This window comes from Culex quinquefasciatus, chromosome 3 (assembly GCF_015732765.1).
Source record: "Culex quinquefasciatus strain JHB chromosome 3, VPISU_Cqui_1.0_pri_paternal, whole genome shotgun sequence".
NCBI classification, from domain to species: Eukaryota; Metazoa; Arthropoda; class Insecta; order Diptera; family Culicidae; genus Culex; species Culex quinquefasciatus.
The window spans coordinates 139,765,094-139,785,610 of NC_051863.1; the positions used below are offsets into that span (position 1 = coordinate 139,765,094).

Genomic DNA, 20,517 nt, shown 5'->3' on the forward strand with positions numbered 1-20,517 from the left:
AGTGAAAGTAGTGACTTATCTGTTTATTTAAACATTTATTTCGATTTTTATTACAGGGTTTTCTTCTTTTATAAAACATCTCGACCGATTTCATTTTATTTTCAACAATTCTTTGAATAAGAAACGACGATTTTTTCACGGCTTCAACAAAAACAGTTTTGTATGTCAAACAGGTTAGCGATAACTTAGCAAAACGACAGCACATTTTCGAGCATCTTTTTTTTTGCAACAATATTTATCAAATATCACAATTGTATGCCTTCCAATGGTACAGCACGTTCAGGTTGAACAGATTGAGGAGAGAGCGTGCCAATAGTTAATTAAAGGCACTTAAGATAGCAGATATTGGGTATTTGGGAACGATCAAGATAATGGTTAAATTGAGGGGTTTTTTTTAAATATTCTCCGGTTGAGATAATAACTAAACAACGACTGGCATGTTGAGAGCTCGAAAACAAACACTTATTTACATACGGTGGAAAAAGAAAAGATAAATAAATGGGGAGGAAGAGACGGAGAGAGTAAAACAGCTTAGTCTACGCGTAAGATTAATACATAAAAACTGCTTACGAATACTAAGTTGCACTTAGTGGCTCAAATTAGCGGAGCAAGGTTCAGCGACGACCTTGAACTTGATTGCGCGGGAGAGTGCGTTTTGTTGTTTTGATGTTGATGTTGTTGTTGGTTCTTAAAACTAAAGCGACACGGTTCTGACAGGAGACGATCTTATTTTTCACCTGTCAGATGATTATGCTTTTTTTGTTCATTTGGATGGTGGGACAACGACGACGACGATGGCCTCTTTCATTTTGGGATGACATTTGGGTTGTTTTTGTTTAGTAGTAGTGGCTATCGTCGTAGTGTCCGTAGTAGCCATCATAATCGTGGTAGTGTCCGTACGAAGGCTCGTGCTCGGCGTAGTGGGCAGTCTTGGACACGTGCACTGGAAAGAGAAATGAAATCGTAGAATGTTGATTTATTTATAAGACTTGAATTTTTGATTTTTGTTTCATCTTTGTTTCATCTGATCATGCCTAAATTGCACAATAAAATGCCCTTGGCAATCTCTGGGTCAATTAACTGTGGCTATTGCTCTCGGCTCATGTTCTTTTCCCTTACTGTGGGTGTACTATTCTCAATGCAACAAGCCATGAACACCTTACGGTTGCACTATTTCCGACAAAGAACATCACTTGAAAAAAAAAACGGCACTCACCTCGGTACCGCTTTAATTGTCCCAAATTAGAACGATAATTAAAGTTCACACACTCAAATCAATGGCGGCGATCGCCGCGCTGATTCAAGGACAATGTTCTACCGTAACTCAACCCGCATCACGAGTTGCTCGCAGCCAAATGAAAGGATCCGTTGCGGCTGATTGATCAAACGAACAACGCGAAGAAGAGCTGCTGCTCCAATTCTGTAAGGCCTGTGGCGCATCGTCCAATTTCAACACACGAATGCCCTTTTCGTGATCCGGCATCCGATGGAGAGGAATGGCACCTGGCAAACAGTCAGAGAATGGCCACCAGATCAGGCCTCCCAAGTGTCTAAACTCCATATTTGAACGTATTTGAATGTCGTTGCTGATGTTGTTACTGCAGATGCCAAACAACCATCAATCGAAGTGCCGCGCAAATGTTTGTGGCTTTGAACAAGAGTTGTGCAAAAAAAAACAGAGCAAAACTCAAGAGTTGATGAGAGAGTGTGACGAACATCACCATCACCGCAATCGTTCAATAATTTCCAACTCGATGAAACAATTACGAGGAAACCGAGTTGAAACGGACGAGAGTTATGAAGATGTCGATCGAGCATGGGCCGATTGTTCAGGGTCTACCCAGTAAGTGATGAGAAGAAGCTGTGGGAAATGGCACTGTGTGCAGGTGAGGTAATTGAAAGGTGATTGCTACAAATCTTTGGGAAATATCGAGGCTGAATGACTAAATACGATAAATGTGAACACTGAAAAAAGGGACGGTAAAAAATTGCTTTCTAAAATTACCAATAGAGTGGTCCAAATTCAGATACCCCTCGCAACAAAACTCAATTGTTCACATTACTTTACAAATATTTCATCGCACAATTGACACAATCGTTGAAATCAACCAATTGTGGCCACACCATTATCAATTTGCTCGTTTACCAAACAAACACTCTCATTTTTCACAGCTTCTTCCAACAAAAATCGTCAAATGTGTTTTTCGCACCACGTTGAACAAACTGACCCACTGAGTCAGTACCCCCGCGGTGGAGGGGAGATCGAGGGTGGAAAAATATGATAATGAGCCTCATATTTGTTTCTTTTTGTGTTTCTGAACCGAAACCAATCATAATTTGCACGCCCGAAGGGTGGAAACCCACCCCGCTCAGAAGAAGTACACGATGAAAAACAATCACCACAGAGCCGTGGGAACTTTTCCCTTTCGTTTGGATTGACGATGATTGTTTGCTTGGAGCATAATTTTATGAGTAGAGCGGGTGGAAGTGGGGGTGGTAATTATGCTTATGGTAGCCGTTTGAACGAGGTGGGTGGGTGGCTGCTAAGAACGGCTACGAAGGGTGTAATTAACCTTTTGATCGGTACCTTGGAGGCCTTGGAGGCAGCGGGCCGTCTTTGTATGAATGGTGAATGCCAACTTCGTGTGTGGGAGTCAAGTTTTCATGTTTGCTAATGGCGATTCTTGGAAGAATCATTAGCATGTTCTGATGGCTCAATTGTCTTTGGTGGATTTTTGCCTTATGGTGGTTATTATTGCTTGATCTGGAATGCTGTTGCAGCTGTTTAATATTTTAATGCATGCATTTTTGTTCCTCGCATACTGATTTTTGAAAAAAAATATTGCTGAATCCACCTTCGTGGTTAAGCCTTCCTCACACTTTTCAAGTTACAGTCAACCTTGTTAAGATAAATATCAATCAAAAATTAGATAATCAAATCATTTCATTTAAATCATTCCAAAGATAAAAGTGCAATAATCCATGCGTATGGATTCTTTATAGCCGTTTACCATATTTAAAACCTTAAGCCTGGTCTACAGTAGGAAAATCGCAAGATCGCAGACGCAAGCACTAGGATCTTCAATTTCTGCGTTGATAGTTCCAAATGAAAAATCATAGCATGATAGAGAAATCAACGCAGCCCAGTGTAGATATTCACAGGAAAGTCTGTGTATATATTTATTTAGAACGAAAGTTTTCCATTTCTGTAATCATGGTGCAGCGCAGGATTGTAGCATTTTCCCGATGTAGATCAGGCTTTATCTGTCAAAGTAGTATGAATTCAAACCTTGTTTACATTTCAAAACCTGCTCCGGCTATAAAGAGACCCTGTGAATGGGGTATAAAATAGGATGACCGGATTTTCATGTTTTATGCCTCATTGAAAATATCTTTCAATAACCTATCCTATGATGTGTAACAAGATAGATCCGATCATCATTGTCATCAAGTTTAATGAGATTTGGTTTCAAAAAAGTATATCAAAATCACTTAAGTGGCCGTTACTTTAAATAGGGCGATCTTAAAAGATTGTTCCTCATTGCAATGGTGTTTAAATAACCTATCCAATTTGGTTTCACAAGCTAGGTCAAGAGTCTAGACAACATTTTCATCATGATTACTGAGATCCGGCTTCAAAAATACATAAGTATCGCTTCAGTAGCATATTTTTAGATAGAATGCCCAGAACTTTAAAGCAGGGGTGCCCAACCTTTTAGCCCTGCGGGCCAGATCTGATTTTTCTGAAGCAGTGGCGGGCCGGAACTAATATTTGATAAAAGTTGCAATTCTTAAGTAATTAAAATTTTCGTATAAAAAAATAATGAGACATGATAAAATTTACTCAAACGAAATTTTGTTTCCAATATCCTTTACAAAATACACATTTGCGTTGTTGTGCACCTTTATCCAAATATTTGAAAAAAAAATTAAAATGATTTTTAACATACACAAATTTTCAATTCGTTATTCTTCGAAATTCAATGTTTATGAAAAAGTAGTGACTCATTTTGAGAGATTTTTAATATTTTTTAAATATTTGCAGCAATACATTTTCAGGATGAATAATTTGCATTCTTAACTGAAAAGTTGTTCTGGAAAATTACATTAGTTTTTGCTAACTTATTTATTTAAAAAAAAATAGAAAATACAAAAAAACTTCAATTTGAAGTAAACACAGTTAAAACTGAAAGAAATTTAAATTGTGTCTTTTTGTACAGTTTTGAACAACAATCCAAGTTTATTCATAAATTTCACAATTTTGCGAAATGGATAATTTTATTTTCTTGTCCCATTTTTCAGTTTAAACATATCAACATAAAAATTAAAAGAATTAAATTCAATTATGAAGAATAAGTGGGCAATTATCCGCCAACTCACACAGCAGTTGCCCCGATCCCTCTTCGATTTGCGTGAAACTTTGTCCTAAGGGGTAACTTTTGTCCCTGATCACGAATCCGAGGTCCGTTTTTTGATATCTCGTGACGGAGGGTCGGTACGACCCCTTCCAAACACTAAAAAAGTTTTAAAAATTCTCCCATTTTCCGTTACTCGACTGTAAAAATTTTTGGAACATGTCATTTTATGGGAAATTTAATGTACTATTCGAATCAACATTGACCCAGAAGGGTCATTTTTTCATTTAGAACAAAATTTTCCATTTTAAAATTTCGTGTTTTTTCTAACTTTGCAGGGTTATTTTTTAGAGTGTAACAATGTTCTACAAAGTTGTAGAGCAGATAATTACAAAAAATTTGATATATAGACATAAGGGGTTTGCTTATAAACATCACGAGTTATCGCGATTTTACGAAAAAAAGTTTTGAAAAAGTTGGTCGTCATCGATCATGGCCGTTCATGGTCATCCGCGACAGACACGGACGACGAAACAAAGAAAAACGCAAAAAGTAACTTTTTCAAAATATTTTTTCGTAAAATCGCGATAACTCGGGATGTTTATAAGCAAACCCCTTATATCATATATCAAAATTTTTGTAATTGTCTGCTCTACAACTTTGTTGAACATTGTTAGACTCTAAAAAATAACCCTGCAAAGTTAGAAAAAACACGAAATTTTAAAATGAAAAATTTTGTTCTAAATGAAAAAATGACCCTTCTGGGTCAATGTAGATTCGAAAACTACATTAAATTTCCCATAAAATGACATGTTCCAAAAAATTTTACAGTCGAGTAACGGAAAATGGGAGAATTTTTAAAACTTTTTTAGTGTTTTTTTCGATGAAAAATACGTTTTTTCGGAATTCTAGGTACGCCATCAAATCGGGCGTCTAATTTTACATAAAAGTCCCTTTGACACCAAATTTCTATCTCCTCATCGTTTCAGGCTGCAAATTATTGAAAAACACCTCTTTTTTCGCATGTTAAAAAATGGAAGGGGTCGTACCGCCCCTCCGTCACGAGATATCAAAAAACGGAACTCGGATTCGTGATCAGGGACAAAAGTTACCTCTTAGGACAAAGTTTCACGCAAATCGAAGAGGGGTCGGGGCAACTTTTCCCGATTTCGTGTGAGTTGGTAGAGAATAACCCAAGTAGAAATATGTTTAAATTTAATCTAAAGCTTATTTTTTTATGCCAGACAATCAATTTATTTATTTAATATTTCATGAAGATTTTCAAAACTTCTAATCAGTCTTTACAAAGTAACTTAACGAAACATATAATTTCAATTATATTTTAATAGAAGTAAAAAGGGGATAGTAAAGAATTAAAAATAACTGAATTTTGAATTTAATTCCTAATTTTATTACTTTTTTTTTTATCAAGGAGCGCTTTAAACATGATTACAGTTATTATTCTTAGGCGTCATTCTTAAAATATGTCACGCAAAAGTCGGCCAAAATTGAACGATGCCAGTTTTAAAAAACCTTCATTTTATTCAATGATTGATTCAGTTTAATAATGATTAATGTTGTACTACTCATTTTATGCATAATGTTTTGAAGAGTCAATAATTCGATACGTATTTTTTCCATTTTTCATTCAGAACGAAAAAAGTTAGAATTTTATTTGAGATTGAATTTTTTCTTATAAGTGAGAATCGAGCTTCATCCTTATTATTTTAACCATACCTACTCACATTTTTTTTTAATTTTTCAAACAATTGAAAAAACAAATATTTGAAATGACTTAATGAATGCAGTTTAACAATAATAAAATTTTACCTCAAAAAACCGCCAAAATCATGTTGAAATCGATTTTTTCCAAACATTTAAGCAGTGTTCTAAATTGAGCGTTTACATTAAGCTCTATTTTGTGTTGCTTGATGGATGATAATTTTTGTTTGACAAACTTAGTCAAAAATAAATAAAAATCTTTGCCACACATTTTTTTCCAAAAAGACAAAAATTGTGAAAGGATTCATTACATTTAAATTGAATTGAAAGATTTTTTTAATTTTACACAATTTAACAAAATTATGTGTAAACAAGTATACTTGGGATTCCCAACTTTTTCTGACTTGTTGACAATAAATCACAAATTCCTGATATTTTTCCGATTTTTCGTGGATTTTGGCCAAATTCTGACTTTTTCCAACTTTCGCGATTTCCCAACTTGAGTGGCCACCCTGAAAATATGATGTTGTTTAATAAAAATAGTTTCACTTTTGTGACATTCGAACATTTACGAAATCACAATTATGAAACGTTTGTACTCATTTTCAAAACTTTAAAAAAATGAATTTGGTTTATTTGCAATTTAAATAGTTACTGTAACATTATACAAACTACACTATTAGAAAAAAAATACACTAAGCAAGATAAAAGCAAATTAAAATACTAAAAAATAATTATAAAATACTAAAGCAAGAATAGTACAATCTTTCGTAGAACAAAAGTTATTCAAAATTACCTCCTGAACAAAAGAAAAAATAATAAGGCATAAGAGGGTTGACATGTTGCAATGTTTTGGAATCATTAATTTTTGGTCAGTTACAACATTTTTGTTAAAAGTTGAATTTACGGAAGTTATTCCTGAAACTTTCTAAAATAAGGTTTTGAGACGTTGCCAAAAGCCTCAAATGTCATCCAAAGTTTATAAGTTATTTTTAGTTAAAATATTGTTGACATACATCCTCCAAAAAATCTATACTCACCAACGGGCTCCGGAGCGTACACGACCTTCGGCTGGTGGTAGTGAATGGGCGCGGCCGGGGCGACGTGCTTCACGATCGGAGCGGGGGCGTAGTGCTTCACGATGGGGGCGGGCGCCGGATGGTGGACAAGGGGAGCCGTCTTGGACACTACGGCGTTGAATCCGTTGATCGGATCCGCCGTGTAGTCGACGGTGCGCACGGAACCGTCCGGTTCGACGAGCGAGTACTGGCCTGTTGTGTGGGAGAGGGGAAGATGTGAGAAGAGAGAAGTGAGTAAGATGATGAGGTGAGTATCTGATTTCGTGGGGTAAACCATAACCTAGGTTAAGGTTGCTCGTACCCACCGCGAAAACAGAGAAGATCGAGCTGAATGAAGTGTTTCGATAGCTAAAAAAGTGCGAAGATCTTCAATTGAAAAACTGGCGGCGTGTGCCGGGAAAAATAGGCGTTAACTGATTTGTATTGAGATATTTTCAAAGTACTTCAGAGTTCTTCTCCCAAGTTAGGTGATTTATTGCCTTTGATCAATTGCAGCCAAAGTTGAGTCTACAGAACGCAATTTTCAAGATTCGTATGTTGGACAAAGACGAAGGCGCGCTGTGCAAAAGCTTTTATCATTTAGCTTTTTCAGTGTCTTGTGAACTTTCGTGGTGAACGGACACTACAGCTGCGGTATTTTTTACTACCTAAGCTCAGAGTTATTTCAAACAAAATTCACAGTCTTTTTAAAGACTACCTGAGTTACTTTCCAAAATTCTAAACAGTCTTTTCAAGACTAACCCCACCTGAAATTTTGTTGTATTTTACAAACGAAGCCATCTTTTTAAGAGAACTTTGCTTGCAAAATGCGTCAAAACAAAGGTAAACGCAAATCTTCTGAAGATTTGGTCGTTACGTCGGTGAAGCGTTTGAACGCTAAACCGGCTAACGGAAACAGAAAAGAAAACAGCCTCATCCGAGGTCTGATTCTGATTCTGAAAGTGAGGTCAATCCTCCAATTCCATTGGCAAACAGTTTCGGTGTTTTATCCGAAACTGTTGACAAGGATCCTTCTCCTCGTACTGAGCCTTCTGCCGTCGAGAAACGAGTAAAGGCTCCGCCAATTGTAGTGACTTCCGTCTCCGATTTGGCCAGCTTTCGAACGCAACTGAAGAATTGCAAGGAAACTTGCAATTTGAAGGTTTCGTTCCAGCTTGGCCGAAGAGGAGAATGTCGCTTGTTGACGGAATCTTTACAAGATCACCAAACTTTTGTTGGTTATTTGAAAACCCACAAACACAATTTCTACACGTATGAGACCAAGAATGCTCGTCCATTCAAGGCAGTCTTAAAAGGTCTCTCCAACGACTTGTCGGTGGATGAGATCAAAAACGAACTTAAGGTGTTGATTGGCTTTGCCCCATCCCAAGTAATACCAATGAAGAAAAAATCAAACGGGAATATTTCTCGCTTTGGTTTGACTTCACAATTTTATCTGATTCATTTCAATAGAAATGAAATCAACAATTTGAAACTTTTGGACAAAGTTCAGTTTTTGTTCCATGTACGGGTAAAGTGGGAGCATTTTAAGAAACATGGCGGTAATGGCCAGAATCTGACCCAGTGCCGGCGTTGCCAGGCATTCGGTCACGGTACTGATCATTGCGCCATGATTCCAAAATGCATGGTTTGCGGGGATTCTTCTCACGACAAGGACAATTGTCCCGTGAAAGAAGTCACCCAATTTAAATGTGCAAATTGTGGTGGAAATCACAAATCAAATTTCTGGGATTGCCCCATCAGAAAAAAGGTTTTGGATTCTCGTGCTAAGCATCAGCCGAAATCCAAACCGAAATTTTCTCAAAGTCAGGTTGTACCTGCATCTTTAAATCAAACGTTCGTGCTGTCTCACTCGAACAATACCCCTACCGTGGAAAAGTTAGGTAACACTAATGGTATTTCTTATGCCAACGTCGTTTCGGGTTCGGGTTCATCCACGAATTTTAAATCCTCTACCAATTTCCAAATTGGGCAGGTACCTCAAATTTCATTTGAAAATTTTTCTGCTGGCAACGCTTTGGGATCTTCTGATCTCGGCGATGTTACGTTTGAAAAAATGACTTTTTTGCAAAACTCACTGTTTGGTTTGATTCAAACAATGAGTAATGCTACATCCATGATGGAAGCAATCCAGATTGGATTAAAATTTGCGAATGATGTTGTTCTTACCCTGAAGTTTAATCATGGATCTAAGTAATTCCATCAATATTATGAATTTTAATGCTCGCTCTTTAAAAGCGAAAGAAAATGAATTTTTCAACTTTTACGAGTTCATAACGTGCATGTTGCTGTTATAACCGAAACATTTTAAAAACTGGCACTTATTTGAAAAGTGATCCAGATTATAAAGTTATAACCAATAACAGAATGAATCGAAATGGCGGTGGAGTTGCAATAGTTATCCACCGTAGTATGACTTATAGTACGTTACGTGACTTTAAGTTAAAAGTTATTGAAAGTTTGGGCATTGAACTTGAAACTTCTTTTGGGAAAATTATGATTGCAGCTGCATATTTGCCTTCCAATGCACTGGGAAAATAAAAATTATTTCAAAGGGGATTTGAATAAACTTACTCGGCATAGATCTCGATTTTTGATTATCGGTGATTTTAATGCCAAACACCAATCTTGGAATAATTTAAAAGCAAATTCCAATGGTAAAATTCTATTCAGAGATTGCACTTCTGGTCTTTATTCGGTTTCATACCCGAATGGGCCAACTTGCTTTTCTTCTGTTAGAAATCCATCAACAATTGATTTGGTTTTGACAAATCAAAGTCAGTATTGTGGTCCTTTAGTGACTCATGCTGATTTTGATTCTGATCACCTTCCAGTAACTTTTTCACTTTCTCATGAAGCAGTTACCAGACCCAATAGTTCTGTGTTTAATTATCACAAAGCTAATTGGGACAGGTATCAGCATCATATTGAGAATAATTTAAATCATGATTTTGTTTTAGAAACCAAAGCTGATATTGATTCAGCCTTGGAATCTTTAACTAATGCGATTTTGGATGCTAGGAATATTGCTATTCCTAAAGTCCAAGTCAAATTTGATTCTCCCATTATTGATGACGATCTTCAGCTTCTGATTCGTCTGAAAATGTTCGCCGAAGACAGTATCAACGTTCTCGTGATCCTGCACTGAAGCGAATTCAAAAGATTTGCAAAAGGTTATTGACCACAGATTCACTCTCCTGCGAAATGAAAAGTTCGCAAGAGATGTCGAACAAATTAAACCTTATTCCAAACCTTTTGGAAACTTTCAAAGGTTCTTAAGAAACCTCAAAACCAATCCCTTCTTTAAAAGATGGTGATAATATTCTATTAACTAATGGGGAGAAAGCTCAAAAACTTGCTCAGCAGTTTGAGAGTGCTCATAATTTCAACTTAAATGTTTTGAGTCCTATTGAAGATCAAATTTCAATAGAATTTCAGAATATTGTTGAACAAGAATTTTCATCAGATGAAGTTTTTAATACGGATCTGAATGAAATAAAATCTATTATCAAAAAATTTAAAAATATGAAAGCCCCTGGTGAGGATGGCATTTTTTACATTTTAATTAAAAAAATACCTGAAGCAACTTTAAGTAGCTTGGTCAAAATTTGCAACAAATGTTTTGATTTGGCATATTTTCCCAGTAGTTGGAAAAATGCCAAAGTAGTTCCGATTTTGAAACCGGACAAAAATCCTGCCGAAGCTTCAAGCTATCGGCCCATTAGTTTGCTTTCATCTATTAGTAAATTATTCGAAAGAATAATTCTTAATAGAATGATGACGCACATTAATGAAAATTCAATTTTCGCTGATGAGCAGTTTGGATTTCGCCTTGGGCATTCAACTACTCATCAGTTGTTGAGAGTTTCAAATTTGATTCGAAGCAACAAATCTGAGGGCTATTCTACTGGCGCTGCTCTTCTAGACATAGAAAAAGCATTTGACAGTGTTTGGCATAAAGGTTTGATTGCGAAATTGAAAAGGTTTAATTTTCCGATTTATATCGTGAAAATTATTCAAAATTATTTGACGGATCGTACTCTGCAGGTATGTTATCAGAATAGCAAATCTGATCAACTACCTGTACGTGCCGGCGTCCCTCAAGGAAGCATTTTGGGTCCAATTTTATACAATATTTTTACTTCTGACTTGCCTGATTTGCCCCCAGGATGTCAGAAATCACTTTTTGCTGATGATACAAGCATCTCCGCCAAAGGTAGAAGCCTTCGTGTCATCACAAGAAGATTACAAAAAAGCTTGGATATTTTCAATTCTTATTTGAAAGAATGGAAAATTACTCCAAATGCTGCAAAACTCAACTTATTATTTTCCCTCACAAACCAAGGGCTGATTTTCTTAAACCAAAAGTCATCACATTATAAAGATGAATGAGGTAAATTTAAAGTGGGAGGATCAAGTGAAATATCTTGGACTTGCTTTTGACAAAAACCTTACTTACAAGGATCACATTGAAAGTATCCAGGTTAAATGTAACAAATATATTAAATGTTTGTATCCACTTATAAACAGGAATTCTAGACTTTGTCTCAAGAATAAACTGTTAATTTATAAACAAATTTTCAGACCTGCCATGCTTTATGCTGTGCCGATCTGGACAAGCTGTTGCTTAACCAGGAAGAAAAACTTCAGAGGATTCAGAACAAAATTCTGAAAATGATTCTGAAACTTCCTCCCTGGTTCAGCACCAGTGAACTTCATCAATTAGCCGAAGTTGACACTTTGGATGTTATGTCCAATAAGATAATTGATGCATTTCGACAAAAATCATTGCAGTCTTCAGCTGCATTGATCCGCTCTTTATATAGTTTATAAGTTAGTTTTAAGGTATCCCTTTTCCCTTTTGTACATGTAGGACCTCCTACATTTGAAATCACTGAATAGCGAAAGCTACAATATTTCATGAATAAATGAAAGTTGCTAGTATTTAAAATTGAGGTGAAAAGTCATCGATTGTGATTGGACACTCAATAATATTTTAACTGAATGAATGTACATGGAAAAGAAAAACTGAATAAATATAAATTAAAAAAAAAATTAGCTTTTTTGCGCTAATAGACCTAGTTGGTAGATTAAACCGTCTGTCTGTTAATTACCCGGCGCTGAGGTGGGTGGTACTGCAAACTTTAAGCATTTTCTGAGCTGAAGTGCCTGAGCTCAGGCCAAGTGCACGTTTATGTAATTGAGAGCTGTTTGTTGTTGTTGTTGTTTTTTGTTGTTATTCTACCCAGTAGGTAGTTTGCAATATTTATGCGTGATCGCAATCGTTAAAGCGATACTCTTCTCGGTTTGTGGTGAGATGGGCAGCCAGCAGCAGCCACAAGTAGCATTGATGTGCGCTATTGAAACATTGTGGTTGTGTGTCAATCCTCAGACAGGTAATTACTAAGGTCGCTACTTGCAAATGTCTGAGCAATGTGATGACTTCGACAGAACCTGTCAGGTATGATGGGTAATGATATTTAATTACTGGTTGAGAAACAATTGAGCAATACGTTTTAAAATAGGTTTTTTTTTTGGAAGCCGGATCTCATTTAAATGTATGTAAACTATGTCCGGATCCACCATCTAACCCATCGTTCGTTAGGTTATTGAAAATCCTATCCAACGAGTCCAAAACATTGAAGATCTGGCAACCCTGTCTCGATATATGTCCACTTAGGTGATATTTATGTTCATTTTTATTCCGGATCTAAAAAATAGCTGAAAAATGTTTTCAAACCACTCATATCACCCATTGTTGGCAATGAGTGAGGAAGGCTCCAGCCACATAGGTGGATTAAGTTAGTTTTTTTTTTCAAATCCTAGCACGTTAAATGAATAAGTGTATAGACATAAGGATAATAAATTTAAAAAAAATCATTTCAAAAATCTACTTCTTTTTTATGTGTGCTTCAACAGGATCATAGTATTGATTTGGCAAAAAATAAATAAATAATAAGATCTGAAATAATTGTCAAATATAGCTTTGCAAGATCTAAACAACAATTAATAACGACCTATGAAAAATCAAAACAAATTGAATGAGACTGGTTTGACTTGGCTAGAAGATTGATAATAAAAAATCCCAATGAGCAAAAAGTCATTTCATAAATATTGTTAATGAACTATTCCCATTTTGGAATATGTTAAGAATAATATTCTAGGGATGCTAATAATGGTAGCTTATGCAAAAAAAGAATATCTTTTCAGTACGAGTTCATCACTGTAAAAAATCAAATTTGCAGCGAGTTGCAAACAACTTTTTTGCAATTCCGAAAAACACCCTTTAAATGGATTTTCTAGTCGATTCACCATTCTAAATCAAAACCATATAGAAAAGTATTACTTTTCGATACAAGTTCTGCAAATTTTAACTCTTCAGTTCTGAAAAGAGAAATTTTCAGCCGTAATTATGTTATTTTTGGTAGAGAAAAGTTAACCATTTTGTCCTTCAAAAATCACAGGAAAAGTCAGTAGTCAGTGACGGAATTGAAAAAAAGTCTAGAGTTTTTTTGTATAGGTCCTATAAACATATGAAAGATAATAGCTTATAGAACCTTTTCAAAAAAAAAAAAACGTCGAGAAGTATACCTTTTGGCCCAAAGTGACATTTTATAGTTTAAATTGATGAACAAGAATTTTCAAACTCCAACATATTTTTCTTTTTAAAGCCCTACTAATCGCTTTTTTATGCGATCCGTAGAGCCCAACTTTGTTGTTTTTAAGCTTTCATGTGGGATGGTAGATTTTAGGAATACATTTATTTTATATTCCAAGCTTTCATAGATATCCAGAACTTAATTTTTTTTTAATTTCCGTGAATTTTCAATCCATTTGAAGGTTGACACTCAAAATATTTAAAATATTAATCCTCCCCGATTTCTGGTAATGGATTTTTTTTTATTTGGCTCGTATAACGTATGACGTAGGACCAAAAATAGCCATTATGTGACTAAATATTCGAAAATCTGTATTTTTTATGATTTTTTTTTTTCGATTTGGACTATTTACAAAAAAAAAGAACCCTGCAATTTTTTGATGTTTTTTTTTTCACACACAGCCATAAATAAATACGGTCAACATTTCTGTTAACCAAACTTTTCGAAAAAATATTTTCAAAAAAGGGTACTCATGGTAACAATTTTTGGAATTTTAGCATTTACATCAAAAAATTAATTTGAAATTCTTTATGGAAATTAAATAAAATGAAATTATTTCGAATGCACTCTATTCAGAAAGTCTGAAGAGATAACAATGGGAATGAAATTACTTTCGAAAGACTTTGTAGATATGTATTAATAGTCAAACACTGTAAAATTGTAGTATTCCCTCACACTGAGATTCTCAGCTAAAAATGTCAACCCTCGTGGTCTTTAGCATGCAAATTATGCTCTTGTGGTCACATCATTGTAGCACAATCTATCTTGTGAGTACTCGTACACCACAATCATAAGCATAAACCTACTTTTTTCCACTGGCAGCGGCACCTTAAGGCAGTAACGCGCGCCACGTGCCAACGAGGGCCTCCTCCTTTTCTTACGCTTCTCTGCGCTGTTTCTACGCTCGCAAGTACAAAAGACTTCGCCGCGGTAGGTGACGAACCCCCCTCCTGTAGCATTAGAGTGAATAATGTTTTTTCGGCGGGAAATCGCCGTCTCGTTGTGCATGGAAATGAATTGCCATGAATTAGCCGCGGCGTGGGAAATCACTACCTTGCACTAAACGTGTGAATTATGGAACTGGAACAGTTTTGTCCGTCGTTTTGTCCAAACACATGTCGCCGCGCAAGACGTCAGAACAAAAAATACAACAAAAGATGTTTAATTTGCGTAATTTCGAAGGTTGTCACGACAGAATTTGTTTACGTGAGATGAAACCTTATCTTTGCTGCTGCCCTGATCTATGCCGTTACCTTTCACAACATCTCCGTCACGCGTTTCGTGCTGGGACTTGACGTCACCGGTGCTGTGATCTGCGACGCCGTAGTTGAAGGCATATTTGGGGTGATCCTGAAAGAGGTTGGGAGGAAAAAAAAAGCGAACGTTATAATGTGGCTCTATACAATAAAAACCCATTTGGGTAGTGATAAACTGTAGATTTGGTTGTAAAATGGAAATGGCACGAAATCGATTGGTTCGATTGGTGTGGAAGCGGCTGTGTCATGTTTTGGGGGCATCTCTCACGCGAGGTGACCAATGCATGCTACACAGAAAAAAAAAATGATGGTAATATTCATCAGGAAATGATGACAGATATTGTGGCAAAAAAAATGATTAATTTTACCCCAGAAAATGATGAATATTCATCAGTTTTTGATGAATATTCATCAGGTTCACATTTTTACACATTTTTTATGTAATATTACTCAAAAAAAGAGGTAATATTCAACTTACCAAATTTTCAACATTCCAAAATTCAACTTTTTTTTTCTGTGTATCAATAGAGTTGTTGTGTAAGATATTATTCGGGGTGATAGAGTCTAACAAAAGACTTGAAAAATGATCGATATTAGCTATGGTTCGTTTTGCAAAAAAAAGAAAAAAGCATGGTTGAATTTGTGTTATGTTTAAAATGGGAACCTGTTATGTGAATATAATAAATTATTGCTGCTTTAAGTCAATTTGCATAATTACACTGACCTACACAAATTGACAAAACCGAAGGCTCAACTCGAGGGAAAACATTAATTTTGAAGTCCCCAGAAACACGTACACTTAGTTTTCAAAAATATACATAGGTCCGAATGGGTTTTTTCCAAAGTTAATTTGTAGAATTAGGGCTGTTCGACACTCTTGCAAACAATCCAATAATTGCATGCAATATGCACAAGGAGCGAACCCACTTATTCTCATTTTCTTCTAATTCCTTGTTTAGAAAAATGTTTAATGTAAAATTTAAAATGGTTTATTCCTGTTTAATCGTACACAAAAAGTGCTAATTTTCAGTTTTTTGGTAATTCTCAAGTTTGACAAGTTATTAACAAACTTTTATTGAACTCAAACCTTTAATTTCAATATCTCGTGTACTAAAAAGTATTTTTTTTCCTAAACTAGAAAAACCTATAAAACATTTTCTCAGGAACACGATGGCAAGGTATTTAACCTTGAGTTAAAATATGAGCTAAATATATAAAAAAAAATGCACAAGACACACTGATAAATAATTTTAATTTGAAAATGGACTGCTTCAATCGATTCTAAAAAACGTAGTTCCAGAGATATCGCAGATTGAAAATTGAGGTTTTTCACTTTTTTTTTGCTAAGTATGCGAAATTTGAGCAAGTGCAAAAAAGGAGGAAGCGGTCTGATTTGGATGAAAATGGCATTCTTACTTTTTTGCTTGAAATTTAAGGTACCGTTTACCGGGATAACCCTGACGAACGGGTTGACTTTAATAGGTTGAAGATTTTTTATTACGTAAAATAACAAATGAATACGTTCGTAATGTAAAGGAATCATACTGACCGCGATAGAGAAGTGATTTATGTGCTTCAAGAACAAGTTTTAATATAATTTTGTGTAAGGTATGTTAACTGATATTACGGAAACGTTTATTAATTGAATTAATTTAATATGCATTCACAAAGTGTCACGACTTGTCTATGCAATGAATTCGAATTGGAAAACTAAATGCATTTTCGGAATCATTTAATTACGTTATGCTATGAAAAGATAAAATTAGTATCTAACTTATAAATTTTATGCGAGTTACTTAATTAGTAAAAAATCTTCAAATTTATAGGTATTTTTTGAAGTACAAATTTCGTACAAAATGTTAAATCATTTGAATTTAAAGGGACAGCAGTTTTTAAAGCATTTAAAAGCCTCAAATTAGGAAATGGATGCACTAATTTAGTTGTATTATATCTGTTCTAACTTAAATCAATTAATCTATTCAAGAACCTGGTTTAAACAGCTGTCCCAATACGCATCAGAAGATGGCAACGTATTTTTTTAAATTGTTTATAGACTTTGTACATGTTTTTAAAATTAAAAATTTAATTTAATTTATAATTATAGTTATAACGTTACCCCAGTGTACGGTATATTTACTAGTTTAATATCTGGGGTTGAAAAACTTCTAGGCAAGTTAATTTTTGTAACCAATAGCCCAAGAATTTACGAAATTGCTTGTAATCTTTCCTCCATAAAAAATACAATTTAAATTTGTGTTTTTAAATTGAATTAGGCCGTTGCAAATATTTTTTAAAGTAAAGGAACAAAAAAATAAAAAAAAAGTATATAAATTGAAATTACAAGCCAAGGTTTTAATATTTGGATGAAGAAGGTGTTTTAAAATGCATTTTACACGCGTCCAGTTGTTTTCCAATCATCAGTTCTCAGAATAAAAAAAACTGTAAAAAAAAACTTTTTGGGGGACTGTACATTGGTATTTTCTACGAATTCCAAATGTTTTTAAAGTAGTTCGAACCTGGGTGCGGAATAGTGGTTCGCAAAGCGGCCTCAATTTGGGACTGTCAAAGCGGAACCAATTTACTGTTCGCAAAATGATACCAAGAAGTGGCAAGTATTGTGATCGATCTATAATTTATTTTTTCAGGAATAAAAAAAAAGTTGATCTCATCGAGCTTTTGAAGTATTCGAAGTCAACAAATCGTAAGAAGAAATTCAAAAGCCCGAAACTTTAATTCGGTTACTCTTCAGCTTCACATAATTCCACGCAATTATTCGTCACGTGGGAAACTAAAATTGCCTCTTTTACCCGCCAATTGTTGTTTAGTCTATGAGCAAAAAAAAAGCGAAGCACTTAAATTTTCAGCGAAAACTTTAACATCAACAGATTCAAAATGTTTCAAAACAATTCACTTCAGCAGCAACAAATATGACACGCTTGAGCTTGAACATAGCGTTCTACTTTGTTTATGTTTACAGCTGTAGTGTAGTTGTATTAGTGGGGAGCAGTAGGGAGCTTTCGAAAATCACGTTACGCACTCTGTCTTTTCAGCACCCAGGTTCGAACATGCTAAATATGATTATTTTGAATTTTTTCGAAAAAAAACATAAACTCTGAAAAATATTTACAACGCCCTAAGCAATTAAAAAAAGGATCAAAGAGTGCAACTAGGCGAGAATTTTTATTTATTCACTGATTTAAAAAAAATGATTAGGCTTAGAAAAATTTAATATATTCTTTGTGCTTAAGCTTGGTTTAAATTAATTTTTTGTTACTACTGGTTCACCCTTAAGCCATTAGTATTGTAATTTCCCATTTTCCACATTATTTTTTATTTAATAATATTGTTTTTTCAACAAAATTGAAAAAAAATGCTGTGAAATTTTTTATTGATCTTAAATTTGTTGATAAGCAAATTAATATTATTTTTCATAAATTATGTCAATTTTTTGCTTATTTTAAAAAGTATTGAATTTATTGTATGAAACAAAAAGAGTTAAAACAGTATTTTACTATTTACGTTTCAAATAAACTGATTACATTTGTACGATATTAGAAAAAAGGGTGCTTTTTGCGGGTATGGAATATGTTTCTTTTTCCATCTGTTTTGATGACTTTAACTCCTTGAATAAATTATTTTGCAGAACTTTTTATAGAAACTTGCTTGTTCACATTTTTTAGAGTTTTTTGCAAATTAATTTTTTTGTTATCTTTTTTTCATTTTCCACTCGTTCACATTTTTTTTTATTTAATCCGCACTTTTTTTATTCAACTATGTTAATTCACTGTTTTTTTTTCTTCGTAAAATAGAACAAATTCCATTTTAGTACTCTCATCAGCATTGTGAATTATATCAGTTTTGATCCTCAACTTTAACCCATTTTTGTATCAACTCCATTGAACAATTTGCACCAAATCACAACCACAATTTAGACCATTTCCCAATCACAATCACAGATCAAAAAAGTCCTTTGCTCACATAATAATCGACGGCATATCCGGGTCGGGCAAAGGCGCCGGCCCCAAACATGGCCACGGTCAGCAGCAGGCTCGCAGCGATACAGCTTCGGGACACCATTCTGGACTGGATTTTACTTGAACAGTAATTCTTAACAACACGAGGGACTTGACGACGACCGCGCTAGCACTTATTCAAATCGAAACTGTACCGTTGACGGGTGGCAAATTTGGTTTTATATTGCTTTAGAGATCTCCCACGGACCCCGCAAGTCTCGGGTCTTCTCGCGTGAGATTCGCGCGTCGGACTCTCCGTGAAACACACTCGTGGATTGAGTTGGATGCTGTTGTGGTGACTTGACGCAATTTGTATCTAATCTCAATAAGTTTAAAATTTAATTTGTTCTTTTGATGCGATTTTATTTTTTCTTACTTTTTATGGGGTCAGTTTGAATGTTAAATTTGTAAATAATTTGTTTTTTTTTTGGTTTTGACTTCAAGCACTTTTAATGCAAAATCAACATAATTTTTACTATAATTTTAAATTACTTTTTAATTATTTTTGTTAATATTTTTTGTATTCTTTATTCATTTTGGAAATTTCGTCAAGAGTGCATAACATAGACAAAACCAAGTACCAGCTTAGCCACTTGAGGTCCCACGACTCTTGGCTGGTCAACGAGAGATTTTCCACCGATGCAGCGGTAGGGCCAGATGACGAAGAAGTCGCACGTGCTCACGAGATTTCAAAGCGGGTGGTTAGCTTGTAACTTCTGTTCTGTTTGGCACGAGCTTCTGTTAGTCTGTTGTGGAAATGTGGTTAGGGACACGGAATTCGAAGCGGATCTGGAGTGGCTCGGTTCGCGATGGAAATGGAATTGTTCTTGCACGATTTTAGCATGTCAACCGTTTGATCTGTTCATTAGGGTAGAAGTATCAAACAATTCTGAGAGATAAAATCAACGTCACTTCAGAACGCAACTTCTTTGTTATGCATGTCAATGACTTGTCAATCAATTTTTGAAACGGTTTGTTATTTCTATCCGGTTGTTTTTTTTTGTGAAGCGTGTTTAATAGATAGCACAAGTTATCTTGCAATGTACTAAAAAAGTTATCTTACAAGTACTAAAAATTAGAAAAAAATAAACAATACTGCAAGATAACTTTTTAGCACAGCAGTTATCTTCCAGCTTTGTTTTTTTTCTAAAATCATCGAATCTGCTTGATAACTTTCTGCAAGAAAATTTTTACTCGAATTTGCTTATTAACTTTCTCAAGATAACTTGAAATCGATTTCTGTAAGGTAACTTCAGCTCGATTTTTGCCAATTAACTTTCTGTAAGATGATTTCAGCTCAATCTTTTGTAAGGTAATTTCTGCAAGATAACTTCAGCTGTTTCTATAGAGTCAGGATGCAAGATAATTTTGGTTGTGGGTTAAATAATTGATTGAATTTTTTCATGAATCATTGAACCAAAATAAATTCGATC

General features: G+C 34.9%; 1 protein-coding gene across 1 annotated transcript; it reads right to left on the bottom strand.

Annotated features, from left to right (window-relative positions):
• Nucleotides 1–216: 216 nt before the first annotated feature.
• On the bottom strand, nt 217–19,247 carry LOC6052810 (cuticle protein 7). The gene is made up of 4 exons (XM_038260260.1): nt 19,050–19,247; nt 15,069–15,165; nt 7,118–7,348; nt 217–943 (listed from the first exon to the last, which is right to left on the bottom strand). The coding sequence occupies exons 1-4, from the start codon at nt 19,146–19,148 to the stop codon at nt 837–839; spliced, it is 534 nt and encodes a 177-aa protein (XP_038116188.1). The 5' UTR covers nt 19,149–19,247; the 3' UTR covers nt 217–836.
• Nucleotides 19,248–20,517: the final 1,270 nt, after the last annotated feature.